General features: G+C 47.2%; 1 protein-coding gene across 1 annotated transcript in view; it reads right to left on the reverse strand.

The window, feature by feature from the left end:
• cabp2a (calcium binding protein 2a) overlaps positions 1–24,253 on the reverse strand; it is a gene marked incomplete at its 5' end in the record, with an annotated part of 50,186 nt that overhangs the window by 3,236 nt on the left and 22,697 nt on the right. Inside the window, 4 exons of the mRNA XM_079499567.1 lie at positions 3,772–3,881; positions 4,217–4,351; positions 4,531–4,561; positions 18,743–18,961. Coding sequence (XP_079355693.1) covers positions 3,772–3,881; positions 4,217–4,351; positions 4,531–4,561; positions 18,743–18,961 — 495 coding nt within the window. The remainder of the gene's footprint in view (positions 1–3,771; positions 3,882–4,216; positions 4,352–4,530; positions 4,562–18,742; positions 18,962–24,253) is intronic.

The following is a 24,253-nucleotide window of genomic DNA, read 5'->3' on the forward strand; positions in this document are numbered from 1 at the left end:
TAGAATGAAACGGAGCCTTCATTAGTATATCAGAGGTAGTCTGACACTAGAATGAAACGGAGCCTTCATTAGTATATCAGAGGTAGTCTGACACTAGAATGAAACGGAGCCTTCATTAGTATATCAGAGGTAGTCTGACACTAGAATGAAACGGAGCCTTCATTAGTATATCAGTGGTAGTCTGACACTAGAATGAAACGGAGCCTTCATTAGTATATCAGAGGTAGTCTGACACTAGAATGAAACGGAGCCTTCATTAGTATATCAGTGGTAGTCTGACACTAGAATGAAACGGAGCCTTCATTAGTATATCAGAGGTAGTCTGACACTAGAATGAAACGGAGCCTTCATTAGTATATCAGTGGTAGTCTGACACTAGAATGAAACGGAGCCTTCATTAGTATATCAGTGGTAGTCTGACACTAGAATGAAACGGAGCCTTCATTAGTATATCAGAGGTAGTCTGACACTAGAATGAAACGGAGCCTTCATTAGTATATCAGAGGTAGTCTGACACTAGAATGAAACGGAGCCTTCATTAGTATATCAGAGGTAGTCTGACACTAGAATGAAACGGAGCCTTCATTAGTATATCAGTGGTAGTCTGACACTAGAATGAAACGGAGCCTTCATTAGTATATCAGTGGTAGTCTGACACTAGAATGAAACGGAGCCTTCATTAGTATATCAGTGGTAGTGTGACACTAGAATGAAACGGAGCCTTCATTAGTATATCAGAGGTAGTCTGACACTAGAATGAAACGGAGCCTTCGTTAGTATATCAGTGGTAGTCTGACACTAGAATGAAACGGAGCCTTCATTAGTATATCAGTGGTAGTCTGACACTAGAATGAAACGGAGCCTTCATTATTATATCAGAGGTAGTCTGACACTAGAATGAAACGGAGCCTTCATTATTATATCAGAGGTAGTCTGACACTAGAATGAAACGGAGCCTTCATTAGTATATCAGAGGTAGTGTGACACTAGAATGAAACGGAGCCTTCATTAGTATATCAGAGGTAGTCTGACACTAGAATGAAACGGAGCCTTCGTTAGTATATCAGTGGTAGTCTGACACTAGAATGAAACGGAGCCTTCATTAGTATATCAGAGGTAGTCTGACACTAGAATGAAACGGAGCCTTCATTAGTATATCAGAGGTAGTCTGACACTAGAATGAAACGGAGCCTTCATTAGTATATCAGTGGTAGTCTGACACTAGAATGAAACGGAGCCTTCATTAGTATATCAGAGGTAGTCTGACACTAGAATGAAACGGAGCCTTCATTAGTATATCAGAGGTAGTCTGACACTAGAATGAAACGGAGCCTTCATTAGTATATCAGAGGTAGTCTGACACTAGAATGAAACGGAGCCTTCATTAGTATATCAGCGGTAGTCTGACACTAGAATGAAACGGAGCCTTCATTAGTATATCAGAGGTAGTCTGACACTAGAATGAAACGGAGCCTTCATTAGTATATCAGAGGTAGTCTGACACTAGAATGAAACGGAGCCTTCGTTAGTATATCAGAGGTAGTCTGACACTAGAATGAAACGGAGCCTTCATTAGTATATCAGAGGTAGTCTGACACTAGAATGAAACGGAGCCTTCGTTAGTATATCAGAGGTAGTCTGACACTAGAATGAAACGGAGCCTTCGTTAGTATATCAGAGGTAGTCTGACACTAGAATGAAACGGAGCCTTCGTTAGTATATCAGAGGTAGTCTGACACTAGAATGAAACGGAGCCTTCATTAGTATATCAGAGGTAGTCTGACACTAGAATGAAACGGAGCCTTCGTTAGTATATCAGAGGTAGTCTGACACTAGAATGAAACGGAGCCTTCGTTAGTATATCAGAGGTAGTCTGACACTAGAATGAAACGGAGCCTTCATTAGTATATCAGAGGTAGTCTGACACTAGAATGAAACGGAGCCTTCATTAGTATATCAGCGGTAGTCTCGCGTCGCCAGACAACTATTACACAACCTCTGAATGGTAAATGGTAAATGGTGCATTTATATAGCGCCTTTATCCAAGGCGCTTTACATAGATGGGGGATAAAACAAACTAAAAAACTGCAGACAACATTTCACAATGAACTAGCAAGGAAACAGGGAACAGGGGGGGGGGGGGGGGGGACACAGGTGAACTAAATCAGCACAGGGATTGGCTAGGACAGGGGTTCTCAACCCGTGGGTCGCGACCCCTCGGGGGGTCGCCAAATTATTTTAGGGGGTCCCCAAATTATTATTTTTTTTCACGATTTTTCAAAAATAGCAGACCTACAAGCTCGTAGCGCGCCACTCGGTGGCGCGCTATGAGCTTGTAGATCTGCTATTTTTCAATAGCTAAATTATAACAATGCTTAAAACACCAAAAGGGGTTCCCGCCCAAAATGGTTTAAGGTTATTGTAGCAGTCAATTTATATTGGGGGTCGGGAGGGGGCGGGGCGGGGGTCCCGAGACGTTGCCAAAGCATTTTCGGGGGTCCCCAGCCAAAAACGTTGAGAACCCCTGGGCTAGGAGACTAATAGGACACAGGTGGAGAAAACTAATCACAGATGAGACAAGACAGGTAACAACAGTAACCACAAAGGAAACCAAACCAGGACACAAAATACTACAAAATAAAAGGAACAACACTGTACTACTGTTTATTTCTGACCTAATTTATTTGTCTAAAAGGTGTTGGGAGGGATGGGGGAGCGGGTAGGAGGCTGAGCAAGATAACTATCTCTAGGCCTGTATTGTCTATTGTGTATTGAGTACTGTGTACTGTCTATTGTGCAACTGCACTGTAATGTTTTGCTTGTGTATAGGATTAGGACCCCCACTAAAATGAGATGCTGCATCTCAGGGGGCTGTAGGTATCCTCTCAATAGAATTCTCACCAATACACAACAGAACAGTTAAACGCTAACTAAAACTATAGGAACAATTAAAACCACTTCACCACTTTTCAACCTATCTTCATATAATAGGTCCTGACTCCTCACTAATAATCATGAAAAAATGGTGCAATGTTTTTTCTGTGGAGGAGGGCTGTGGGCAGTTCAGAAACCTGTACACCCTGCAGTGACATCATCGATGGGGAATCCAAGCTAATAGAAACTGAAAAGTTGCAATGTGAAAACCCTCGTTCGTTCTCACGATAATACAAATCTAAACATTTTTGTAAAAAAATATCTTGTTTAAAAAAGAATATCTGCCTAATGATGATGTCACTGGTGGACGGGTTTCTGAACTGCCCACAGCCCTCCTATGAGACACAGACTGATTAGAAAAAAATCGTGCCATTTTATCATGATTCTTAGTGTGGACCTATTATATGAAGATAAGTTGATGAGTGGTGAAGTGGTCCTTTAATAAGGAACACGACAGAAAATACAGAAAGGACAGAAAGGATCGTGACACTTTTGGTGTTGATCTCAGCAGTGCTGACCTCCCTGAAGGCATCCCTCAGCTCCTTACCTCCCTGAAGGCATCCCTCAGCTCCTTACCTCCCTGAAGGCATCCCTCAGCTCCTTACCTCCCTGAAGGCATCCCTCAGCTCCTTACCTCCCTGAAGGCATCCCTCAGCTCCTTACCTCCCTGAAGGCATCCCTCAGCTCCTTACCTCCCTGAAGGCATCCCTCAGCTCCTTACCTCCCTGAAGGCATCCCTCAGCTCCTTACCTCCCTGAAGGCATCCCTCAGCTCCTTACCTCCCTGAAGGCATCCCTCAGCTCCTGACCTCCCTGAAGGCATCCCTCAGCTCCTTACCTCCCTGAAGGCATCCCTCAGCTCCTTGACTCCGATCATGTCCGCCGTCTCGGCCAGCATCTTTGGACCCATCAACTCCACAAAATCCTCAAAGTCCACTCTGCCACCACCTTGTGGGCAAGAAAGGGTATGACCTCAGTGAGTGTGGGCCCTTGAATTAACTATACAATGCCTGTAGCTCTAAAGGTAAAGAAAGTACTGTACCATTTTGAGTGAGCAAATGCGTGTGTGTGTGTGTGTGTGTGTGTGTGTGTGTGCGTGCGTGCGTGCGTGCGTGCGTGCGTGCGTGCGTGCGTGCGTGCGTGTGTAATGTTTAAAACACCAAAAGGGGTTCCCGCCCAAAATGGGTTAACTGTCCTTTTGCGCAGATCACGCAAACCTCAGCAAAAAGAAAAGGACAATATCGAAGGCCTCCAACTGTAACATGCAGGGCTCTCACACTCACCGATGTTCTGGCTGAGCTCTATGAGTTCCATCTCTGTGGGCATGTATCCCATGGTCCTCATGCACTCGCCCAGGTCTTTACAGCCGATGAAACCGTCCTTGTCTTTGTCGAACTCCTTGAACGCCTCACGGAGCTCTGTCATGGTGGTGGTGCGTTTGTGAGGTGAGGGAAAAAAGACACATTATCATTAGGGATGTCCCGATCACGTTTTTTTGCTCCCGACATACCGATACGGTATCGGGATTATAATGACATAAACGTTATGTAATTATTTTTTACAGGAGAAAGTGGGAGAAGTGGGCGCTGTACTCTACCTTCCATCTCCTCTGGTCGTAGATCTCTGTTCTGTAGAAAAGAGAACACGCACACACGCACGCACGCACACACACACACGCACGCACGCACACACGCACGCACGCACGCACGCACGCACGCACGCACACACACACGCACACACGCACGCACACACGCACGCACGCACGCACACGCGCACGCACGCACGCACGCACGCACGTACACACAGAAATGAACAGTCAGTCAGCTTCCACAGTATGTTTTTGTGAGAAAAAGAGAGAGATTTGATAGGATTAAATTGGACTATATCTTCTTGTATAAACTTGTGGTCCGTAGATCTATATAGTTTAATAGGAACACACTTTGGTCGATCTTTTCCCTATAAAGACAGCAAGGCTTGTAGGAAAATAGTGTTGCTTTCGTCGACTAAAACTATGGCGAAAAATGTTCATCGACTACTGTATTACACTGAGGAAAACTGAATAAAAACTGAGCCATGATGACTAAAACTATCATTTGTTCGTCAAAGTTCGTCAACAAATACAAACTAGACTGAAATGTTAAGGAGGGACTCGTGGAGAAGAGATCCAGTAGAACTAATAGACAAGTCATTTTACGCTTGGTTGCTTGGGTTTATGCTAGATTGGCTAAAACTAAATGAAAACTATTCAAGAGACTGTGACTAAAACTAAAATCTAAATTTGTTTGATGCACTGGATTTACTGTAAGGCGACCTTGAGCAAGACACTGCACACGTTCCATGGTGCCTTACATGGCTTCCCCAATGGGTGTGTGAATGGTACACAGGTTGGTGCCTCCTTGCATGGCTTCCCAATGGGTGTGTGAATGGTACACAGGTTGATGCATGGGTCCCCAATGGGTGTGTGAATGGTACACAGGTTGGTGCCTTGCATGGCTTCCACAATGGGTGTGTGAATGGTACACAGGTTGGTGCCTCCTTGCATGGCTTCCACAATGGGTGTGTGAATGGTACATAGGTTGGTGCCTTGCATGGCTTCCACAATGGGTGTGTGAATGGTACATAGGTTGGTGCCTTGCGTAGCTTCCACAATGGGTGTGTGAATGGTACATAGGTTGGTGCCTCCTTGCATGGTTCCACAATGGGTGTGTGAATGGTACATAGGTTGGTGCCTCCTTGCATGGTTCCACAATGGGTGTGTGAATGGTACATAGGTTGGTGCCTTGCATGGCTTCCACAATGGGTGTGTGAATGGTACACAGGTTGGTGCCTCCTTGCATGGCTTCCACAATGGGTGTGTGAATGGTACACAGGTTGGTGCCTCCTTGCATGGCTTCCACAATGGGTGTGTGAATGGTACATAGGTTGGTGCCTTGCATGGCTTCCCCAATGGGTGTGTGAATGGTTTGAACGTACGCACACACTGTAGAGTTTTGGATAAAGAGAGAAAAGCAGACCATTGAAAGTTGCCGGTCATCCAGCCAATGCTGCCAATCAAAATGCACTACAATTTGGAAAAATAACATTACATCTATTAGACATATACATACTGTATGCACTCTCACACACATTTAAGTGTGTATACACAAGCGTGCATGGTGTGTGTCAATGTATAGGAATAATTAGGAACACACATACACACAGAGGGCCACTATAGTTCCACACTCACTCCAGAGGGCCACTATATAGTTCCACACTCACTCCAGAGGGCCACTATAGTTCCACACTCACTCCAGAGGGCCACTATAGCCCCACACTCACTCCAGAGGGCCACTATAGCCCCACACTCACTCCAGAGGGCCACTATAGTTCCACACTCACTACAGAGGGCCACTATATAGTTCCACACTCACTCCAGAGGGCCACTATAGTTCCACACTCACTCCAGAGGGCCACTATAGCCCCACACTCACTCCAGAGGGCCACTATAGCCCCACACTCACTCCAGAGGGCCACTATAGTTCCACACTCACTCCAGAGGGCCACTATATAGTTCCACACTCACTCCAGAGGGCCACTATAGTTCCACAATCACTCCAGAGGGCCACTATAGTTCCACACTCACTCCAGAGGGCCACTATAGTTCCACAATCACTCCAGAGGGCCACTATAGTTCCACACTCACTCCAGAGGGCCACTATATAGTTCCACACTCACTCCAGAGGGCCACTATAGTTCCACAATCACTCCAGAGGGCCACTATAGTTCCACACTCACTCCAGAGGGCCACTATATAGTTCCACACTCACTCCAGAGGGCCACTATAGTTCCACACTCACTCCAGAGGGCCATTATAGCCCCACACTCACTCCAGAGGGCCACTATAGTTCCACAATCACTCCAGAGGGCCACTATATAGTTCCACACTCACTCCAGAGGGCCACTATAGTTCCACTCTCACTCCAGAGGGCCACTATAGTTCCACACTCACTCCAGAGGGCCACTATAGTTCCACACTCACTCCAGAGGGCCACTATATAGTTCCACACTCACTCCAGAGGGCCACTATAGTTCCACAATCACTCCAGAGGGCCACTATAGTTCCACACTCACTCCAGAGGGCCACTATATAGTTCCACACTCACTCCAGAGGGCCACTATAGTTCCACACTCACTCCAGAGGGCCATTATAGCCCCACACTCACTCCAGAGGGCCACTATAGTTCCACAATCACTCCAGAGGGCCACTATATAGTTCCACACTCACTCCAGAGGGCCACTATAGTTCCACTCTCACTCCAGAGGGCCACTATAGTTCCACACTCACTCCAGAGGGCCACTATAGTTCCACACTCACTCCAGAGGGCCACTATAGTTCCACACTCACTCCAGAGGGCCACATTGCATATATTGTCGTATCAAAAATAATCTACAAGCCCAAAACGAGCTTTTGAGCTTGTAAATCAGCTATTTTTGCTATTTTTTTAATTGGAATCCTGAAAAGTAACAATCATGTTTATTTAATTTAAAATGCACTTATGTTAACTTTATGAACTAAAATGCAAATACATTGGACATAAAAAAATGTCAATTCTAATACTAGTCATTCAGCTACTATAATAGAGACTGCAGTAATTAAAGCAGGTCATGTTTGCACGTTTGGAATTTTAACAGCTGAAATAAATAATAGACTATATCAATATTTGGATATCAATTTGTGGGCCACATTAAGTGAAGGTGGGGGCCGCATGTGGCCCCCGGGCCACCAGTTGTCCATGTATGGTTTAAATCAGTAGGCCTAGTTTTAAACCAGTGGTCCGGGAACCAGCAGTGGTCCAGGGACCAGCAGTGGTCCGGGGACCAGCGGTGGTCCGGGGGACCAGCGGTGGTCCGGGGACCAGCGGTGGTCCGGGGACCAGCGGTGGTCCGGGGACCAGCGGTGGTCCGGGGACCAGCGGTGGTCCGGGGACCAGCGGTGGTCCGGGGACGACCACTACAGATACGGCGACCAAATACAGATAATTCTGGGGTTCCTTGACATGAAAAAGGTTGAGCACCACTGACATAGAAACATGAGGTTTTTCAGAAAACTGTCAGTATTTAGAAGTACTTAAAGGGGAAAACCACCCATTTTCAACATTTTACTATGTCATTAATATACCTTAGAGCTGTTGTGTGGAAATAATAAAAAAGTCCCCCCATTCTGTGTTTACTAGAACTGTAATTATGAAAGAAATCATTAACATGGTGAAACACATCTTGATGACATCATCAAGATGTGTTTCACCATGTTAATGATTTTTTTTCAGACCTCTAGTTCTAGGAAACACAGAATGGGGGGACTTTTTGGTTATTTCCACACAACAGCTCTAAGGTATATTAATGACATAGTAAAATGTTGAAAATGAGTGGAATGCCCCTTTAAGTACAATGTTTATTTGAAATGCACTACGCACGCAGACAATGTTATGTAGCTGTGGCAACCCTTTGAGGGGGTTCCAAGTTGTCCCCAGCTAAATGATGGAGAGTTGGTAACGAAATATTTAACTCTTGTAAAATTAAAATTAAAGCCTACACAATTAGAGAATGTAGAATGTAGATTTATTTGATCGTATCATGTCTTCAAAATGGTACCAACATCCAACGACAACAAATATATTATTGCGTTTTTGGTCCGAGAGGCTAAATGTCATCAAATGGTTGTCCGTGTGGCTCAAATAAATACCCAATAAATAATGACCTTAATATGAAAACTAGAGGGTTGAAAAAATGTTCCCTGTTCCAAGTGACAAGCAATGACATCACAAAAACAGGAGTATTACAGAGATTGGATTAGGGTTCATGCAGTGATGAAGTGGCAGGGAGATTATGGACGTAGCCTAAATGTGAATACAAATCACATGAAGGGCTTATCATTTTTTCAATTCCCTGGTTGTTTTTTATATGATCTAACACTTTATTAAATGCACTATATACGCACACAGATTATGTATAGCTGCGGCGACTGGCGTTTATATACCGTCCACCTGAGTCCAAATGAGTCAGGGGACAAAGATGACATGGACAAATGAAATGTAAAAATATACTCTCGTGCGTCGGCGGCTTTCGTAGTAACTACTGTCACGTCGCACACTTTTTTCTCCTTTTTTCAGGGGGGGGGGTTTCTTTGTTGATATTGTTTAATTTCCTAATTTATTTTGTCTGTTTTTGGTAGTCATGGCTGCCAGTTCCCACCTGATGTTGTGTGGGAGTCCAGACTGCTCCAGACCGTACTGAATAACTGCTAGCTTACACAACGTCTTCAGACTAGGACTTAAGTCCAAGACATACAGGTCATCACGTGTTTGTCTTCCTACAAAGAGGATGACACGATCTCCCAGCATGCAACAGCACATCCCAGACATCAGAGACGGTTCTTTCCCATTGGGCTCAACCCTCTTCCAAGGCTGAATGACCCTCAAGTCCTTCTGGTGTTGGTGTCCAACATGTACATGTCATTAGTGCTTCCAGTCAGCTTGGTGATTCCTCCATAGATAAACATGATTTTCCCCAACACACAGGCTGAGTGGCACCACCTCCCTTCTGGAACAGTCCCAGAAACCTGTGGTTTGAACAAACTGTGGGCATCGACATCAAAGGCATAAAGCAGGTTGCAGTACTCCGAGTACCACTCCCTCCCTGCCCAGAAGTAGACAGTATCTTCAATCGGAACAACTATGTAGCTGTGGCGCCTGGAGGGAACCTCAAGGTGAGGTTCTCCTCTTGCATTTCTCACTGGGGTCAACTTCTTCCAGCGTAAAGTCACTATGTTGTAGACCCGCACAGCAAACTGACCCTTTTTGTTCCATCCAAAGTAGTACAGCTTGTGTCTCACCACCACTACAGCAGCACCATGTTTCTTTGGTGATCCTTTCTGATGCAACGTCCATGAAAACATTTCTTAACCCGACAGTTTATGTTGAAGTGAAGTATATCTGTTGGTTTCCTGCTCTGTAGAAGAATGAAGAGCTCAATAGGAAGCTTTATTCAACCTAGACTCTTTCTGAGACTGCAGTGCTTTTTATCATGCTGGATGGATTGAATCATGTCATACCGGTGATGTCACATCTAAGTATGACATCAGGGAGCCCATATTTGGGCGTGGCTGAGCTGACCAGCTGGCATCATTTCAGGACCAGGTGAGGTGGATCAGGTATAGTGCCTCTTGTCCAGTTCCCACTTGTAAAAGAGACTCAGTCTTAAGTCATTTTTACTGGTTAAATAAAGGTTAAATAAAAAACAAATACATTGAAGGCAGGAAACCACAAAACGGAATCAGAAGTACCATAAATTCCCCGTAATCAAGGGCATCGTAATCTTAGAGCCGACACAATAAAAGCCTTGATGCGGGCGTATGGATCCCACACGATTCTTCAAGTACGTCTTGGAACAATCGTTTGGTATCCATATTTTTTATTCCAACTCGTAGTGACTGGCGAGACTAAAACACCGGAAAAGCCACAAACCACAAACGGGAAGGAGACTTTTTTTTTCTTCTTTTTTTTTCTTCTTTTACCTCTAGACGAGATCACACGGCGATTTAGGCAATTCACACTATGGTCCCGGGTGCGCACTCGGGACCACTTGGCAGATGTTGTGGTAATGTGAATGATGCGTACCGTTCCCGGGAGCGGATCGCCCAACCGTCCCCGAGACCGCATGGGGGGCGGGTATCTGGACCGTTGAAGTGTATTCAGATACGGATCGTTCCAATGTGAATGCATGCGTACCTAAAGAAGGAAGTGGACTGTTTTTTTTTTTTAGAACGTGACATGATCTCTAGTCGACGAGCCAAGCGTCAACACAAAAAAACACAGACGCTGCACGACGCGTAACACCAGCTCATTTATCAACGCCGCCCGTCTCCTGTTGAATCTGCTATACGCGCAGCACCGCAATATGCGCTGATCTTGGACTACACGTGGCTCTTGGGCTTTGCTTGGCATAGTTTCCAAAGTAAAACAAATTAATAATAATAATGCTAAAGTAGAATCCATTAAACTAATATCAAACACGACACTGTAGCACAGAACTGACTGACACAGTGAATAGCAGGCAGGCTGACAGTGAGGTAGTATAACGGCAAAGAGCCAAAAGAGGCAATGCAATGCAGTGTCTGGATTTATTGGAGACAATGTCGCAGAGTTGATGGTCAGTGTCCGTGCACACCAGCCATCAAGCACACCGCCATCTGAAGGATCAAAGTGTGTTATGCAAGTGTACCCGGGTGCGCTGTTGAATCTCGGGCAATGTGAATCATGGCCATCGGGGACCAGGCAACCGTATTCAGAAACGGTTCCAATGAAACGGATTCAGTCCCTCTCAGTGTGAATTGCCTATTAGAAACACAGACCAGGCTTTCCTCCAAGGTGGAAAGCCTGCTGACGCGAGGTTACAGTTGTACTATGCAATTGTTGCGTCATTGCACTCTATCTATTGCCACAATGTGTCTTATGCAATGCCATGTTGCAATGTTTCCCAAACCGCTTAGCCCCGGGACCCAAAAGAGAGATTAGATGTTTGCCCGCCAGCACCCAAAGTAGTGAAAATAGCAGATCTACAAGCTCACAACGTGTCGCTTCGCGCCACGTTGTGAGCTTGTAGATTAGCCATCTTCACTACTTTTTAAACATTTGTTTTCCAATTTATGGAATTTCTTCGATTTTTCTTTTTTTTTCTTCATGAAATATACCGGAAAAAACAAATCAATGAATTTTATTTTAATTCATGAATGTTTGAAAATGTTTTGAAATAATAATCAAAAGCAAATAAGTAGGAAACAAAAATAAAGAGACCCATAGGAGACCCCAGGGTTCCCCTGGGTTTGGGATGAAGGGTGTTGGTCACCCTGTGTTGAAGGGTGTAGGTCACCCTGTGTTGAAGGGTGTTGGTCACCCTGTGTTGAAGGGTGTAGGTCACCCTGTGTTGAAGGGTGTTGGTCACCCTGTGTTGAAGGGTGTAGGTCACCCTGTGTTGAAGGGTGTTGGTCACCCTGTGTTGAAGGGTGTAGGTCACCCTGTGTTGAAGGGTGTAGGTCACCCTGTGTTGAAGGGTGTTGGTCACCCTGTGTTGAAGGGTGTTGGTCACCCTGTGTTGAAGGGTGTTGGTCACCCTGTGTTGAAGGGTGTTGGTCACCCTGTCTCACAATGTGGTTGTATTGCAGCATGTCTAGTCCACAGCATCTGCACCATTAGCTAATTACTTTTATGAACCTCACGCTTGACAATACAGTGCTTGCTTCTCCTCACCGCGGAATTTGCCAAAAGCTGCCTTATCTGTAAACCGATACCATACTTCACCCGCCCCTCAGCGCAGTGGTATATTAGTATCGCAACGCGAGGCTACCAAAAAACAGTATAAAAGAGAAGCTAAAGGGGGGATATTTATTCACTGCGTGCTATTGTCAAAGGAGCATCAATGTTAAACGATAGTTTTCCATTTTAGAGAACAAAGGGGATTAGTGGATTAATGATTATGAACGGTATCACTCTCACGCTGTCCATCTCGCAGACTAATCTGTGTATTGTGTCGAGGAATCTGATTATACTTCAATTCCCCACATCTACGAGTTCACATAATTATGTTCATGGACTGGCTGGTTGGAAATGTTACGATTGAGAGATAGTGCAGGTGCAGCTACTGGTACTAAACTATTTTACAATCCTTTACAATACCAAGTTCTTACAAAATAACATTGGTGTCAAAAAACAACTAGTAACGAGTAACATGTAGGCTACAAACAAACAAAAAGATGACATGATGAATGAAATGATACATGGGACAATGATAAGTAAACATTTCAACTGCATTGTAATCTGCTTCTTTGCCTGGAAAGGAGCCAGCTTAGGTGGTTCGGGCATCTGGTTAGGATGCCTCTCAGGCGTCTCCCTATAGGGAGGTCCTCGAGGCACGTCCCACTGGGAGGAGACCCCGGGGCAGACCAAGGCACAGTTGGAGGAAATACATCGACTCACTGGCCTTGGAACGTCTCGGAATCCCCCAGGAGGAAGTCACTGATGTTGCTCTGGAGAGGGAAGTCTGGAACACTCTGGTGGAGCTGTTGCCCCCGTGACCCGACTACGGATAAGCGGTTGAAGATGGATGGATGGATGGTTGGATGTAATCTGGCAATGTGGCTCTACCTATACACGGTATCACCCGAACGCGGTGAAATAGCACGGATTGGCAATTCCGCACATATACACCCCTAGAAAACCCCAAAATCGGTACATATTACACTGAAATCCTCCCCATTGGACTGTGACTTAACTTATATGCAGACCACGGTCATCTGGCCAGCAAGGTGGTGCTAACTAGATGCAATTCCCCATTGACAGCCCATTCAACAGAAAAGTCCTATCTGATTGTATAAAACAGCGTCAAACTCACCAACATTGCAGCAGTTGCGAAAAGCTTGAATTATGCTCTTTCTATCTGCAAAGTGTTTGTTTCATAAAAATCCACTGTAGACTTAATTGTCTTGAGAGGAAATCTATGAGCCATCTTGAGTAAGTAAGTAAACAAAACAACAGACATGGATTACACGCAAGATTATCCCCCGAATTACGTAAATTTACGATATGAAAACTATGCTCTTGCATGTGATTTAAACAATATACACACTTTGGAAGTGTGGTCACACACACACACACACACACACACACACACACACACACACACACACACACACACACACACACACACACACACACACACACACACACACACACACACACACTGTGGGATATCGCTAGGCAACCAGCCGCCAGGTAAGCGTGGGACCCGAGAGAGCCAGTGTGAAAGGAGCATAGAGCAGCCGAGAAGACCACGCCCACCACTGGGCCAGCTGATCGAGGCCTGTTACGTTCCAGCCTATGTGTTGTCTCAAGGCCAAGGGTACTCATCAGGCCCACCTGCGCGGCCAGACAAACAGTTCAAGTGCAGACGAGGCTGCTCTTGCGCTCACTTCCTCACTGACTCTCCGACAGGATAGATCGGGCCATGCTGGCGGTAAGCGAATCCCATGCACGCACTCACACACCCACACTTATAAAGTGATGTCTGTCCTGATCAGCGCTAACGCTCGCTTCTCTCTCTCTCACAGGTAACCCGCTCCCGATCAAACCTGTGATCCTTACATTAACCCCGCCTGGCTATAGGACGACGGGGAACGAAGTACCCGTCTCAGGCCAGGCGGAATTATACGCCTAAGCAGCAGGAAAGACTGTTTAGAAGCCCCTTGGAAAAGGGAGGACATTTACGTTGTTGTTTCATGCTGCTTTATTATTTCGCACCCCAACCAGCCCATACCCACGGGCCTGTGAATAAATAAAAAGCCGTACTGGCGAGTTCTACTACAACCTGAGTGTTCTGGTGTGTTCAGTCTCCACACTTGGTGGAGAATAGTGGGACAAACTGAACCACACCGGCCTCCCGAGAAAAGATGGAGAGAGATCCAGCAATCGAGGCGCTCCTCCAGAGCCAGAACAACCTACAAACTACTGTCCACGAACTGGTGCGCCACTTCCACAGAGAGGCCAACGTCGCGCGCAACCCAGCCGAGGTGCTTACCAAACTCACGGCGGAAGATGACATCGAGACATATATGGAGTTGTTCGAGCGCACCGCAGCACGAGAGCGCTGGCCAGTGGCTGACTGGGCCAGCATACTGGCACCGTTTCTGACGGGGGAACCACAGCGGGCGTGGGGCGATTTGTCCCTCGCCGACTCCCAAAACTACCAGCGGCTGAAGACGGCAATACTAGCCCGCCAGGGCCTCAGTCTGCCGGCGCGCGCACAGCGCTTTCACAGCTGGACCTTCCACCTCTCTCAGCCACCCCGAGCGCAAATAGCGGCTCTCGGCCGATTGACGCACAGTTGGCTAACCACGGCGGGCGACCTACCAGCCGTGGACAGAGTAATGATAGACAAGTGCATAAGAGTGTTACCGCCAGAGGCCCGACAGTACGTGGCTCAGGTCGCCCCCGGCTCGGTCGACGAGCTGGTGGACCTCATCGAGAATTATACAGTAACCCTAGACATCATGAAAGGTGCTCGGAGCGAGGCCCCGAAGCCCAAGCAGGAGGAGCGCACAGGGCGCGACCGAAGAAGGCCGCCAGCCACAGGCCGCTCCCCACCTCGCCAGCGCAACGAGCGCAACGAGCGCACAACCGCCCCGGAGAAGAGTCCTCGGAACCAGGGCCCTCGGAACCGGGGGACCTCACCTCGCCGCTGCTACGTGTGCGGCCAGGCTGACCACCTGTCCTGGTCCTGCCCCGACCGGGACGTCACGATGCCCTCCGCGGCCAGCACCGACGGCAACAGACCCTGTCTGCACACGGGCACAGGACACCGCGGCCACACCAACCTGCCGGTAAGAGTAAACGGCGTGGACACAGAGGCCCTGCTGGACTCAGGCAGTGCCGTGACACTAGTCCACGCGGATTACGCCGGCCCTGTCGGGGAGACCACCATGCCCGTCAACTGCGTACACGGAGACCAGCGCCACTACCCAGTAAGCGAGGTCCGCATCCAAACCACCCGAGGCACCGCAATAGTGACAGCCGGCGTCGTGGCAAACCTACCGGTCCCCCTGCTGATCGGCTATGACTGCCCACTGTTCGAACGGCACTGGCGGCCCGGCGTAGAGAGGCCACCAGGGAGACGCTCACGCCGCCGCCGCCGCCGAACACGGCCACCTCGGGGACCGCGAACCGCATGCCCAGCGTTCGGCGCCCCATCTGACGCTTCGAGAAGTGACAGCGGCCCCAGCGCGGACGACCCCGGCGCCGAAGAGGACTCCGAACCTCAGGGACCACCCGACGCGGACCCCTTCGCAGAGTTCCCCACCACGGAGCTCCACTCCTCCCCGAGGGGGGGGGAATTCGCCACCGCGCAGTGGAGCGACCCAAACTTGGAGATGGCGCGACAGCGCGTCGACGTCATCAACGGAAAGAAACAGAGCGGGGTGAGTGCACTTACATTACCACACTTTATGGTTAAAGCGGGCTTGTTATACCGGGTGGCCAAGGATAAACGGGATGAAGAGATAGAGCAACTACTCGTGCCAAAACAATATGTCACACGGGTGCTATATCTCGCTCACACACACCAGCTGGGCGCACATCTCGCAGTTCAGAAAACCTACGATCGGGTTCTAGCACGGTTTTATTGGCCCGGAATTAAAAAAGCCGTGGAAAACTTTTGCCAGAGCTGCCCGGAGTGCCAGAAAGCGGCCCCCCGCCCTGCGTATAGGAACCCACTAGTCCCGCTCCCCATTATTGAAACCCCATTCGAGAGAATAGCTATGGACATTGTGGGACCACTTCCCAAGTCCGCTAGAGGACACCGCTACATATTGGTCATTGTGGATTACGCCACCCGGTATCCCGAGGCCATCCCACTCCGCACTGCCTCTGCAAAAACGGTCGCCCATGAACTCATAATGATGTTTAGCCGTACGGGAATAGCGGCGGAAATCCTTTCGGATCAGGGAACCTGTTTCATGGCTCGAATGTTGAATGCACTGTATAAGTGGCTTAAGGTTAAGCGCATACGCACCTCCGTATACCATCCCGAGACCGATGGCCTAGTGGAGAGGTTTAATAAGACACTGAAAGCAATGCTCAAGAAACTTGTCGATATAGACGGGAAGGACTGGGACCAACTAATTCCCTATGTACTTTTTTCCATTCGAGAGGTCCCACAGGCTTCCACCGGCTTCTCCCCCTTTGAGCTGGTATATGGGAGGAGGCCGCGGGGACTGCTCGACATTGCGAAGGAAGCCTGGGAAGCACAGCCCTCCCCGCACCGAAGCGTCATAGAACACGTCGATAAACTACAGGAGAGAGCTCGCAAAATCTGGCCCATGGTGCGCGAGCATATGGAGCGCGCACAACGGGACCAGGCGCGCGTCTACAACCGAGGCGCACGGGTGAGAGAGTTTCAGGTGGGCGAGCAAGTGCTCGTCCTCGTGCCGTCATCTGAATGCAAGTTTCTCGCTAAATGGCAGGGGCCCTACGAGGTGGAAACACGCATCGGCCCGGTCAATTATCGAGTGAAACAGCCAGGCAGGCGGAAAGCACACCAAATATACCACGTTAATATTCTAAAGAAGTGGCATCCCCCGGGCGCCGCCCCTATTCCTCTCTCACTTGCCACCCTCTCCTCTCCCCCCCCCGTCCCGATAGGAGAGGACCTGTCACCGGCACAACGACAGGACACGCACGAGTTGCTGAGCCGCTGCGGCGATGTATTCTCAGAGCGGCCCGGGCGCACGCATATGATTGAGCACGACATCGAAACCACCCCGGGTAGAATCGTGCGTCAAAGGCCGTACCGCATCCCCGAAGCGCGCCGCCTAGCCATAAAAGAGGAGGTGAAACAAATGCTCGCACTGGGCGTGATTGAAGAATCGTACAGCCCCTGGGCCAGCCCCATAGTAATAGTGCCCAAGCCAGACGGCTCTATCCGTTTTTGCAACGATTTCAGAAAGTTTCCACAACACACACACACACACACACACACACACACACACACACACACACACACACACACACACACACACACACACAATAACCGGGACAACTAGTCACAGTAATGTCACATTAGGAAATAAACAATACTTACAGGTACTGTAAGTGATTTCACTAAATTCAAATGTGTGTTCTGTCATGATTGTACTCCTTGCTTCTAGAGTGTGCAGACCATATAAGGAGTTCCGCCCTATCCCCAGTTAATAAATCAGTAATGGTATAAAGTAACAAATATTTGCAACTTTCAAAAGGATGAAAGGATGGTAAAGAATGTTGACTGACACCTCTGATAAAGGATTGTACTTTAATGACTCTGGCAATGAAATAAACTATGATGATGCATAATATAGCATAGAGTCTGTGCATTGCGAGCAGTATTTTCCTTATGTACTTGAATGACTCTGGCAGTGGCAATGAAATCAAATGTAATGTTGCATAATAGGGCATCTAGGGCTCAATTTTCGTCACCGCTAAACCCCTTATCCCTAAACTTGGCCAGTCTATACAAGCTCACAATGTGTCAATGTAGATTGGCTAGTTGAACTATTCAAATATGTTTTTCAAAATAGTAAAAAAAAGGCAAAGAAGTTTAGGGATAAGGGGTTTAGCGGTGACGAAAATGGAGCCCATAGTGTTCATGTGAGCAGTATCTTCCTTACACAGACAGTATATGCTTTCCCACCAGAAAATAATTTGTGCCAGGGACCCTGCAGACTGCTTGTCTGCTCGATGTGCCTAAAGAATTGTCAACTAAAAAACACGAAGCAGCTTTCTGTTTCTACAGGCCGACAGCGTGGAACAAACTCCCACTATACCTTCCACAGGCAGCCTTTTTTAAAGCATTCTTCTACACTCTTGTATTATTATTACTACACACTGCGAGAGTTAAATTAACACTAAGGATTTTTCTGCGTGGTATTATGTATGGTGACACTCACCGGGGAGGAACTGTCATTGATGGAGCAGGTGAAGATGGATCGTCCAATTAGGATGGCTGGAATGGCAGGGTATGAGGTCGTCATATACTGTAGGACATGATGATGTCATATACGTAGGACATGATGATGTCATATAGGACATGAGAATGGATGACATGATACTCAACCCTGCTAATTGTGACCATGATAATTACACTGAGTAATGGTGGACTATGGTTATGGCGAATGTTTCATTGCGCGTGCGTGCGTGCGTGCGTGCGTGCGTGCGTGCGTGCGTGCGTGCATCTCATGATATACATACAATCTGGCTCAGTAAGAAGCCCTCCCTGAGGAAGATACAGGCGGGCCCCACTATGACCGAGTTGCAGTTCTGCACCAGAGCGCACATGGGCTCCTCAAACACACGCTCGCTCCTGCCTCGCTCCGCCTCCTCTTCGTCATTATTGGCCCCCCGCCGGGCCGGGGGGTCCAATGGGCCTCCTCTAGCATCCGTGGTGGGCGGTGATACTCCCTTAGCTGACTGCATGCACGGGACCACCATGCACGTACGGCCGGATGTACAGGCAGGTGATAAATAAAAACGGACAATGTATTAGATTACTCTGAACGCAGCTGTATTATAGTGGTCAGTGGTGGAAAAGGTACTCGCATGTTTTACTTAAAGGGACACTTCACCCTTTTTGCAAAACAATATTAATGTTAACCCATTTAGGCCTGACGTCGAAATTTAAAAAATGTCTTCTAAATCCTCCAGTTTTCTGAAATAAATATTTTCACGATTTTTCAAAAATAGCAGACCTACAAGCTTGTAGATCTGCTATTTTTCAATAGCTAAATTATAACGTTAATGTTTAAAACACCAAAAGGGGTTCCCGCCCAAAATGGGTTAATGACGTTTAGAAGATTTAGAACACTTTCCTGGGGGTCTTCATGTGTGTAATATGTGGTTTTAGGTATTTTAGATTTTAGCAGTGAGCCCAGTGTCTCTGATGTCATGGACACTGGGCTCACTTCCTTCCTTGACTACAATTCCCATAATGCTTTGGTGCACTGCTCCTCCTTGTGGATAGGGGGAGGGGCTGTTTTACTGAGACAACATGTAGTCCAGGAAGTAAGTGAGCCCAGTGTCGATGACATCAGAGACACTGGGCTCACTGCTAAAATCTAAAATATCTAAAACCACATATTATTACACACATAAAGACCCCAGGAAAGTGTTCTAAATCTTCTAAACGTCATTAACATTAACATTTTTTTTTTTGCAAAAAGGGTGAAGTTTCCCTTTAAGTAAATGTATCACTACTGCAATGTAGTGATACAGTGCTCCCTTACAAGTATAAAAGTCTGGAATTCAAAATGTACTTGAGTAAAAGTATGCAAAAGTATTGGCATCAAAATGCCAAAAGTATAAAAGGACTCATTGTGCAGAATGTCCCTTTTCAAGATTTTAAATGTATACAAATCTTTTGAAAATAGCAGATCTACAAGCTCACAATGTGTCGCATCGCTTTTAGTGTAAGCAGAAAATAGCAATCCAAGCACAGTCAACTCAGGTCCATAGCTCACCAAGTCTAGAGCAGTGGTTCCCAAAGTGGGGTCCGGGGACCCCCAGGGGTCCTTGAGGGAGTCCATTTGGTTCCATTTGTACACTCCCAGGCCCCTTTTCCACCGGTTGGGAACGGTTTTTAGTCCATGAGCCAGACCTCTAAAACTGGAACGTTAATTATGAATTGAGTGGGCAAAACCATACCTATATTAAATTGTTTATAGGATCAATATAAGTAAATTAATATGATAACCATTCCCAGGAGTAGCTTTTTCATATTAATCACACATTTTGTAATTTTCACCTATAGTAGGCCTATACGTTATAGGTGAATAGGTACACATTTAATTAATAGTTATCACCATGAAACTTCCCCAGTTGATTACTTACACGAAAACAATGATTTATTGTATTACATTTTCTGAAATTGTACATTTAAATATGCAAATTAGGCATTATGTAGGAAAATATGCAAACAATTGAAAATATTAAAAAGCTACTACTGTAGAAGGGTTATCATACATTAATTTACTTATATTGACAATTTAATATTGGTATGGTTTTGCCCACTCAAATCATAATTTAATGTTCCTATTTTGGAGGTCTGGCTCATGGACTAAAAACTGGTTCTGAACTGAACCGGTTCCTACCCGGTGGAAAAGGGGTCTCAGAGTTAAATTAACTTTGATTTTACAATATATATTGGGATCCCAGAGATATAAATGCCATTAAGTACATAGGGGACCGTAGCCTAATTCAGGTCAAACTGGTTAGGAGCCCTTGAAATGCCCTTGTAAAGATCTTCTCTTATGGGGGTCCTTATATTTTCAAATGGGGGTCCGCAGGCCTAATGAGGATTATTTTGGGGGTCCTTATGAAGAGGTTTGGGAACCACTGGTTTTGAGGGTTTACGTAGAGCTTAATGTAGCACATTTTGACAGTGCACAGAAAGTGTTTCTATACGTCCCATAAATATATGAATAGTTTTTACTTTTCACCAGTGTGCAGAGCACAACGTTTAACCACAGCCATATGCCAGTAATGCCACAATGTACTGTTCAGCTGCACAGTCACATCTGACTCTTCATTTGACTCTGACTCAGAGGGCAGTATTATGTGTGTCTTAAGTACCAGGTCTTATGACTTAACTTAAGACCTGGAGGCGTGGTCAATGCTGTTTTGCCACTCAGAATAGCCAAATGGCATTGATCACGCCTCCAGGTCTTAAGTTAAGTAATAAGACCTGGTACTTAAGACACGCATAATACTGCCTGACAGTTTAAAAATGGGCCTAAATGGCCCACTAAATGTTCCATCGAAACTAAAGATTTTACATTGTGACCATTTTAAACTCAAGCTTTCACACTGAGCACGATAACTACAGTATATCCTTCACCATTGTACTTTTATATACATATATAGTCGGTGTGAACGCTGCTATCCACTTGACTTGTTTGATTGGTTGGTTGGTTAATTGGTGCCAATAAGTTTGGATACAAACAACGATCAAACTGGCATCTCTATTTTGGAAAAGTTTACACAAAACAATTCTAAAATAGTACAAAATATAGCTGATCTACTAGTTACAATTAAATAAGCGATGCATTGTGAGCTTTTATAACTGCCTTTTTTGTTTTTTTACTATTTTTGAAATAGGGCAAATGTAACTATACTAGACTTTCTATTAATCTGTAGCATAGATGACTTCAACACTCTGAATATAAACAACACCACAGCCTTTCTCAAACAAGAGCAAATGAATGATTCCTTACCTTTGTTCTTTTGCTTTTCTTTGATCCCTTATTTCCCATCACCTATACTTTCACCCTCCACACACTCTTCTCCCCTCTCTCTCTCTCTCTCTCTCTCTCTCTCCCACCACCCTCTCTCTCTGTTCACTTCTTACAAAAACCTCCACGCAAGTCCAACCAAATAAACCCCTCTATTTTACATCCCATGGGGCAGTATACGTGCCGTTTAAGGTGCCCTCCCTGGGGGGTGAAGGGTGATAGATCGACCTCCTATAGTTCCACCACCACCACCACTACTACTACTACTCCGAATGCACGTGCGCTACAGTGCGCACGTCCTTATTGGTCCATAGTGATGAAAGGTACGCACGCACCGAGTCCTTGAGCGCCTATTGGCTGCACCGAGTATAGCACCGGCGGTGCCGAATGGAATGTCTGGGTCACATCTGGGATGATGTTCCCGTCTCTCGTACAACCTGCTGTTACAGGCTCTATCTCTGATTGCATGACTTGGCTGTTGACTGCTTTCTACCCCCCCCCCCATCCCCACCCAAAGCATCCAGCCCTCCCCTCCCCTCCACTCATCTCTCTCTGACTGTCACCCCACCCCCCTCCCCCCTCCCCCCTATGACTGTTCCCTTTGAATTCCCCCGAATTTAATCGCATCAGTCCGGCTACAGTATACCTTCCTCTCTATCATCTGTGTCTCCTCTCTCTAACACCATGCATGATGCTTATATGTTTAACTCATGTCTAAATGACTGGACAGCACACTGGAGAGAGAGAGAGAGAGAGAGAGAGAGAGAGAGAGAGAGAGTAGCAAGAGGGGGTGGGTGGGTAGAATTATAGAGAGTCAGGGAGAGCTTGCTGCCGTTATAATCCCCAGCATTTGAGATTAAGAGGAAACGGAGGATATAGTGACGATGATGATGGGGATGTGAGGCCATGATGGGGGCCAGGCTACAGAGGATGAGGAGGAGAGAACAGCCATGATGGGGGCCAGGCTATAGAGGATGAGGAGGAGGAGAGAACAGCCATGATGGGGGCCAGGCTATAGAGGATGAGGAGGAGAGAACAGCCATGATGGGGGCCAGGCTATAGAGGATGAGGAGGAGAGAACAGCCATGATGGGGGCCAGGCTATAGAGGATGAGGAGGAGAGAACAGCCATGATGGGGGCCAGGCTATAGAGGATGAGGAGGAGAGAACAGCCATGATGGGGGCCAGGCTATAGAGGATGAGGAGGAGAGAACAGCCATGATGGGGGCCAGGCTATAGAGGATGAGGAGGAGAGAACAGCTATGATGGGGGCCAGGCTATAGAGGATGAGGAGGAGGAGAGAACAGCCATGATGAGGGCCAGGCTATAGAGGATGAGGAGGAGGAGAGAACAGCCATGATGGGGGCCAGGCTATAGAGGATGAGGAGGAGAGAACAGCCATGATGGGGGCCAGGCTATAGAGGATGAGGAGGAGAGAACAGCCATGATGGGGGCCAGGCTATAGAGGATGAGGAGGAGAGAACAGCCATGATGGGGGCCAGGCTATAGAGGATGAGGAGGAGAGAACAGCCATGATGGGGGCCAGGCTATAGAGGATGAGGAGGAGGAGAGAACAGCCATGATGGGGGCCAGGCTATAGAGGATGAGGAGGAGAGAACAGCCATGATGGGGGCCAGGCTATAGAGGATGAGGAGGAGAGAACAGCCATGATGGGGGCCAGGCTATAGAGGATGAGGAGGAGAGAACAGCCATGATGGGGGCCAGGCTATAGAGGATGAGGAGGAGGAGAGAACAGCCATGATGGGGGCCAGGCTATAGAGGATGAGGAGGAGAGAACAGCCATGATGGGGGCCAGGCTATAGAGGATGAGGAGGAGGAGAGAACAGCCATGATGGGGGCCAGGCTATAGAGGATGAGGAGGAGAGAACAGCCATGATGGGGGCCAGGCTATAGAGGATGAGGAGGAGGAGAGAACAGCCATGATGGGGGCCAGGCTATAGAGGATGAGGAGGAGAGAACAGCCATGATGGGGGCCAGGCTATAGAGGATGAGGAGGAGAGAACAGCCATGATGGGGGCCAGGCTAGAGAGGATGAGGAGGAGGAGAGAACAGCCATGATGGGGGCCAGGCTATAGAGGATGAGGAGGAGAGAACAGCCATGATGGGGGCCAGGCTATAGAGGATGAGGAGGAGAGAACAGCCATGATGGGGGCCAGGCTATAGAGGAGGAGGAGGAGGAGAGAACAGCCATGATGGGGGCCAGGCTATAGAGGATGAGGAGGAGAGAACAGCCATGATGGGGGCCAGGCTATAGAGGAGGATGAGGAGGAGAGAACAGCCATGATGGGGGCCAGGCTATAGAGGATGAGGAGGAGGAGAGAACAGCCATGATGGGGGCCAGGCTATAGAGGATGAGGAGGAGAGAACAGCCATGATGGGGGCCAGGCTATAGAGGATGAGGAGGAGGAGAGAACAGCCATGATGGGGGCCAGGCTATAGAGGATGAGGAGGATGTG

This window comes from Electrona antarctica (genome assembly GCF_951216825.1).
Source record: "Electrona antarctica genome assembly, chromosome: 4".
In the NCBI taxonomy this organism is placed as follows: Eukaryota; Metazoa; Chordata; class Actinopteri; order Myctophiformes; family Myctophidae; genus Electrona; species Electrona antarctica.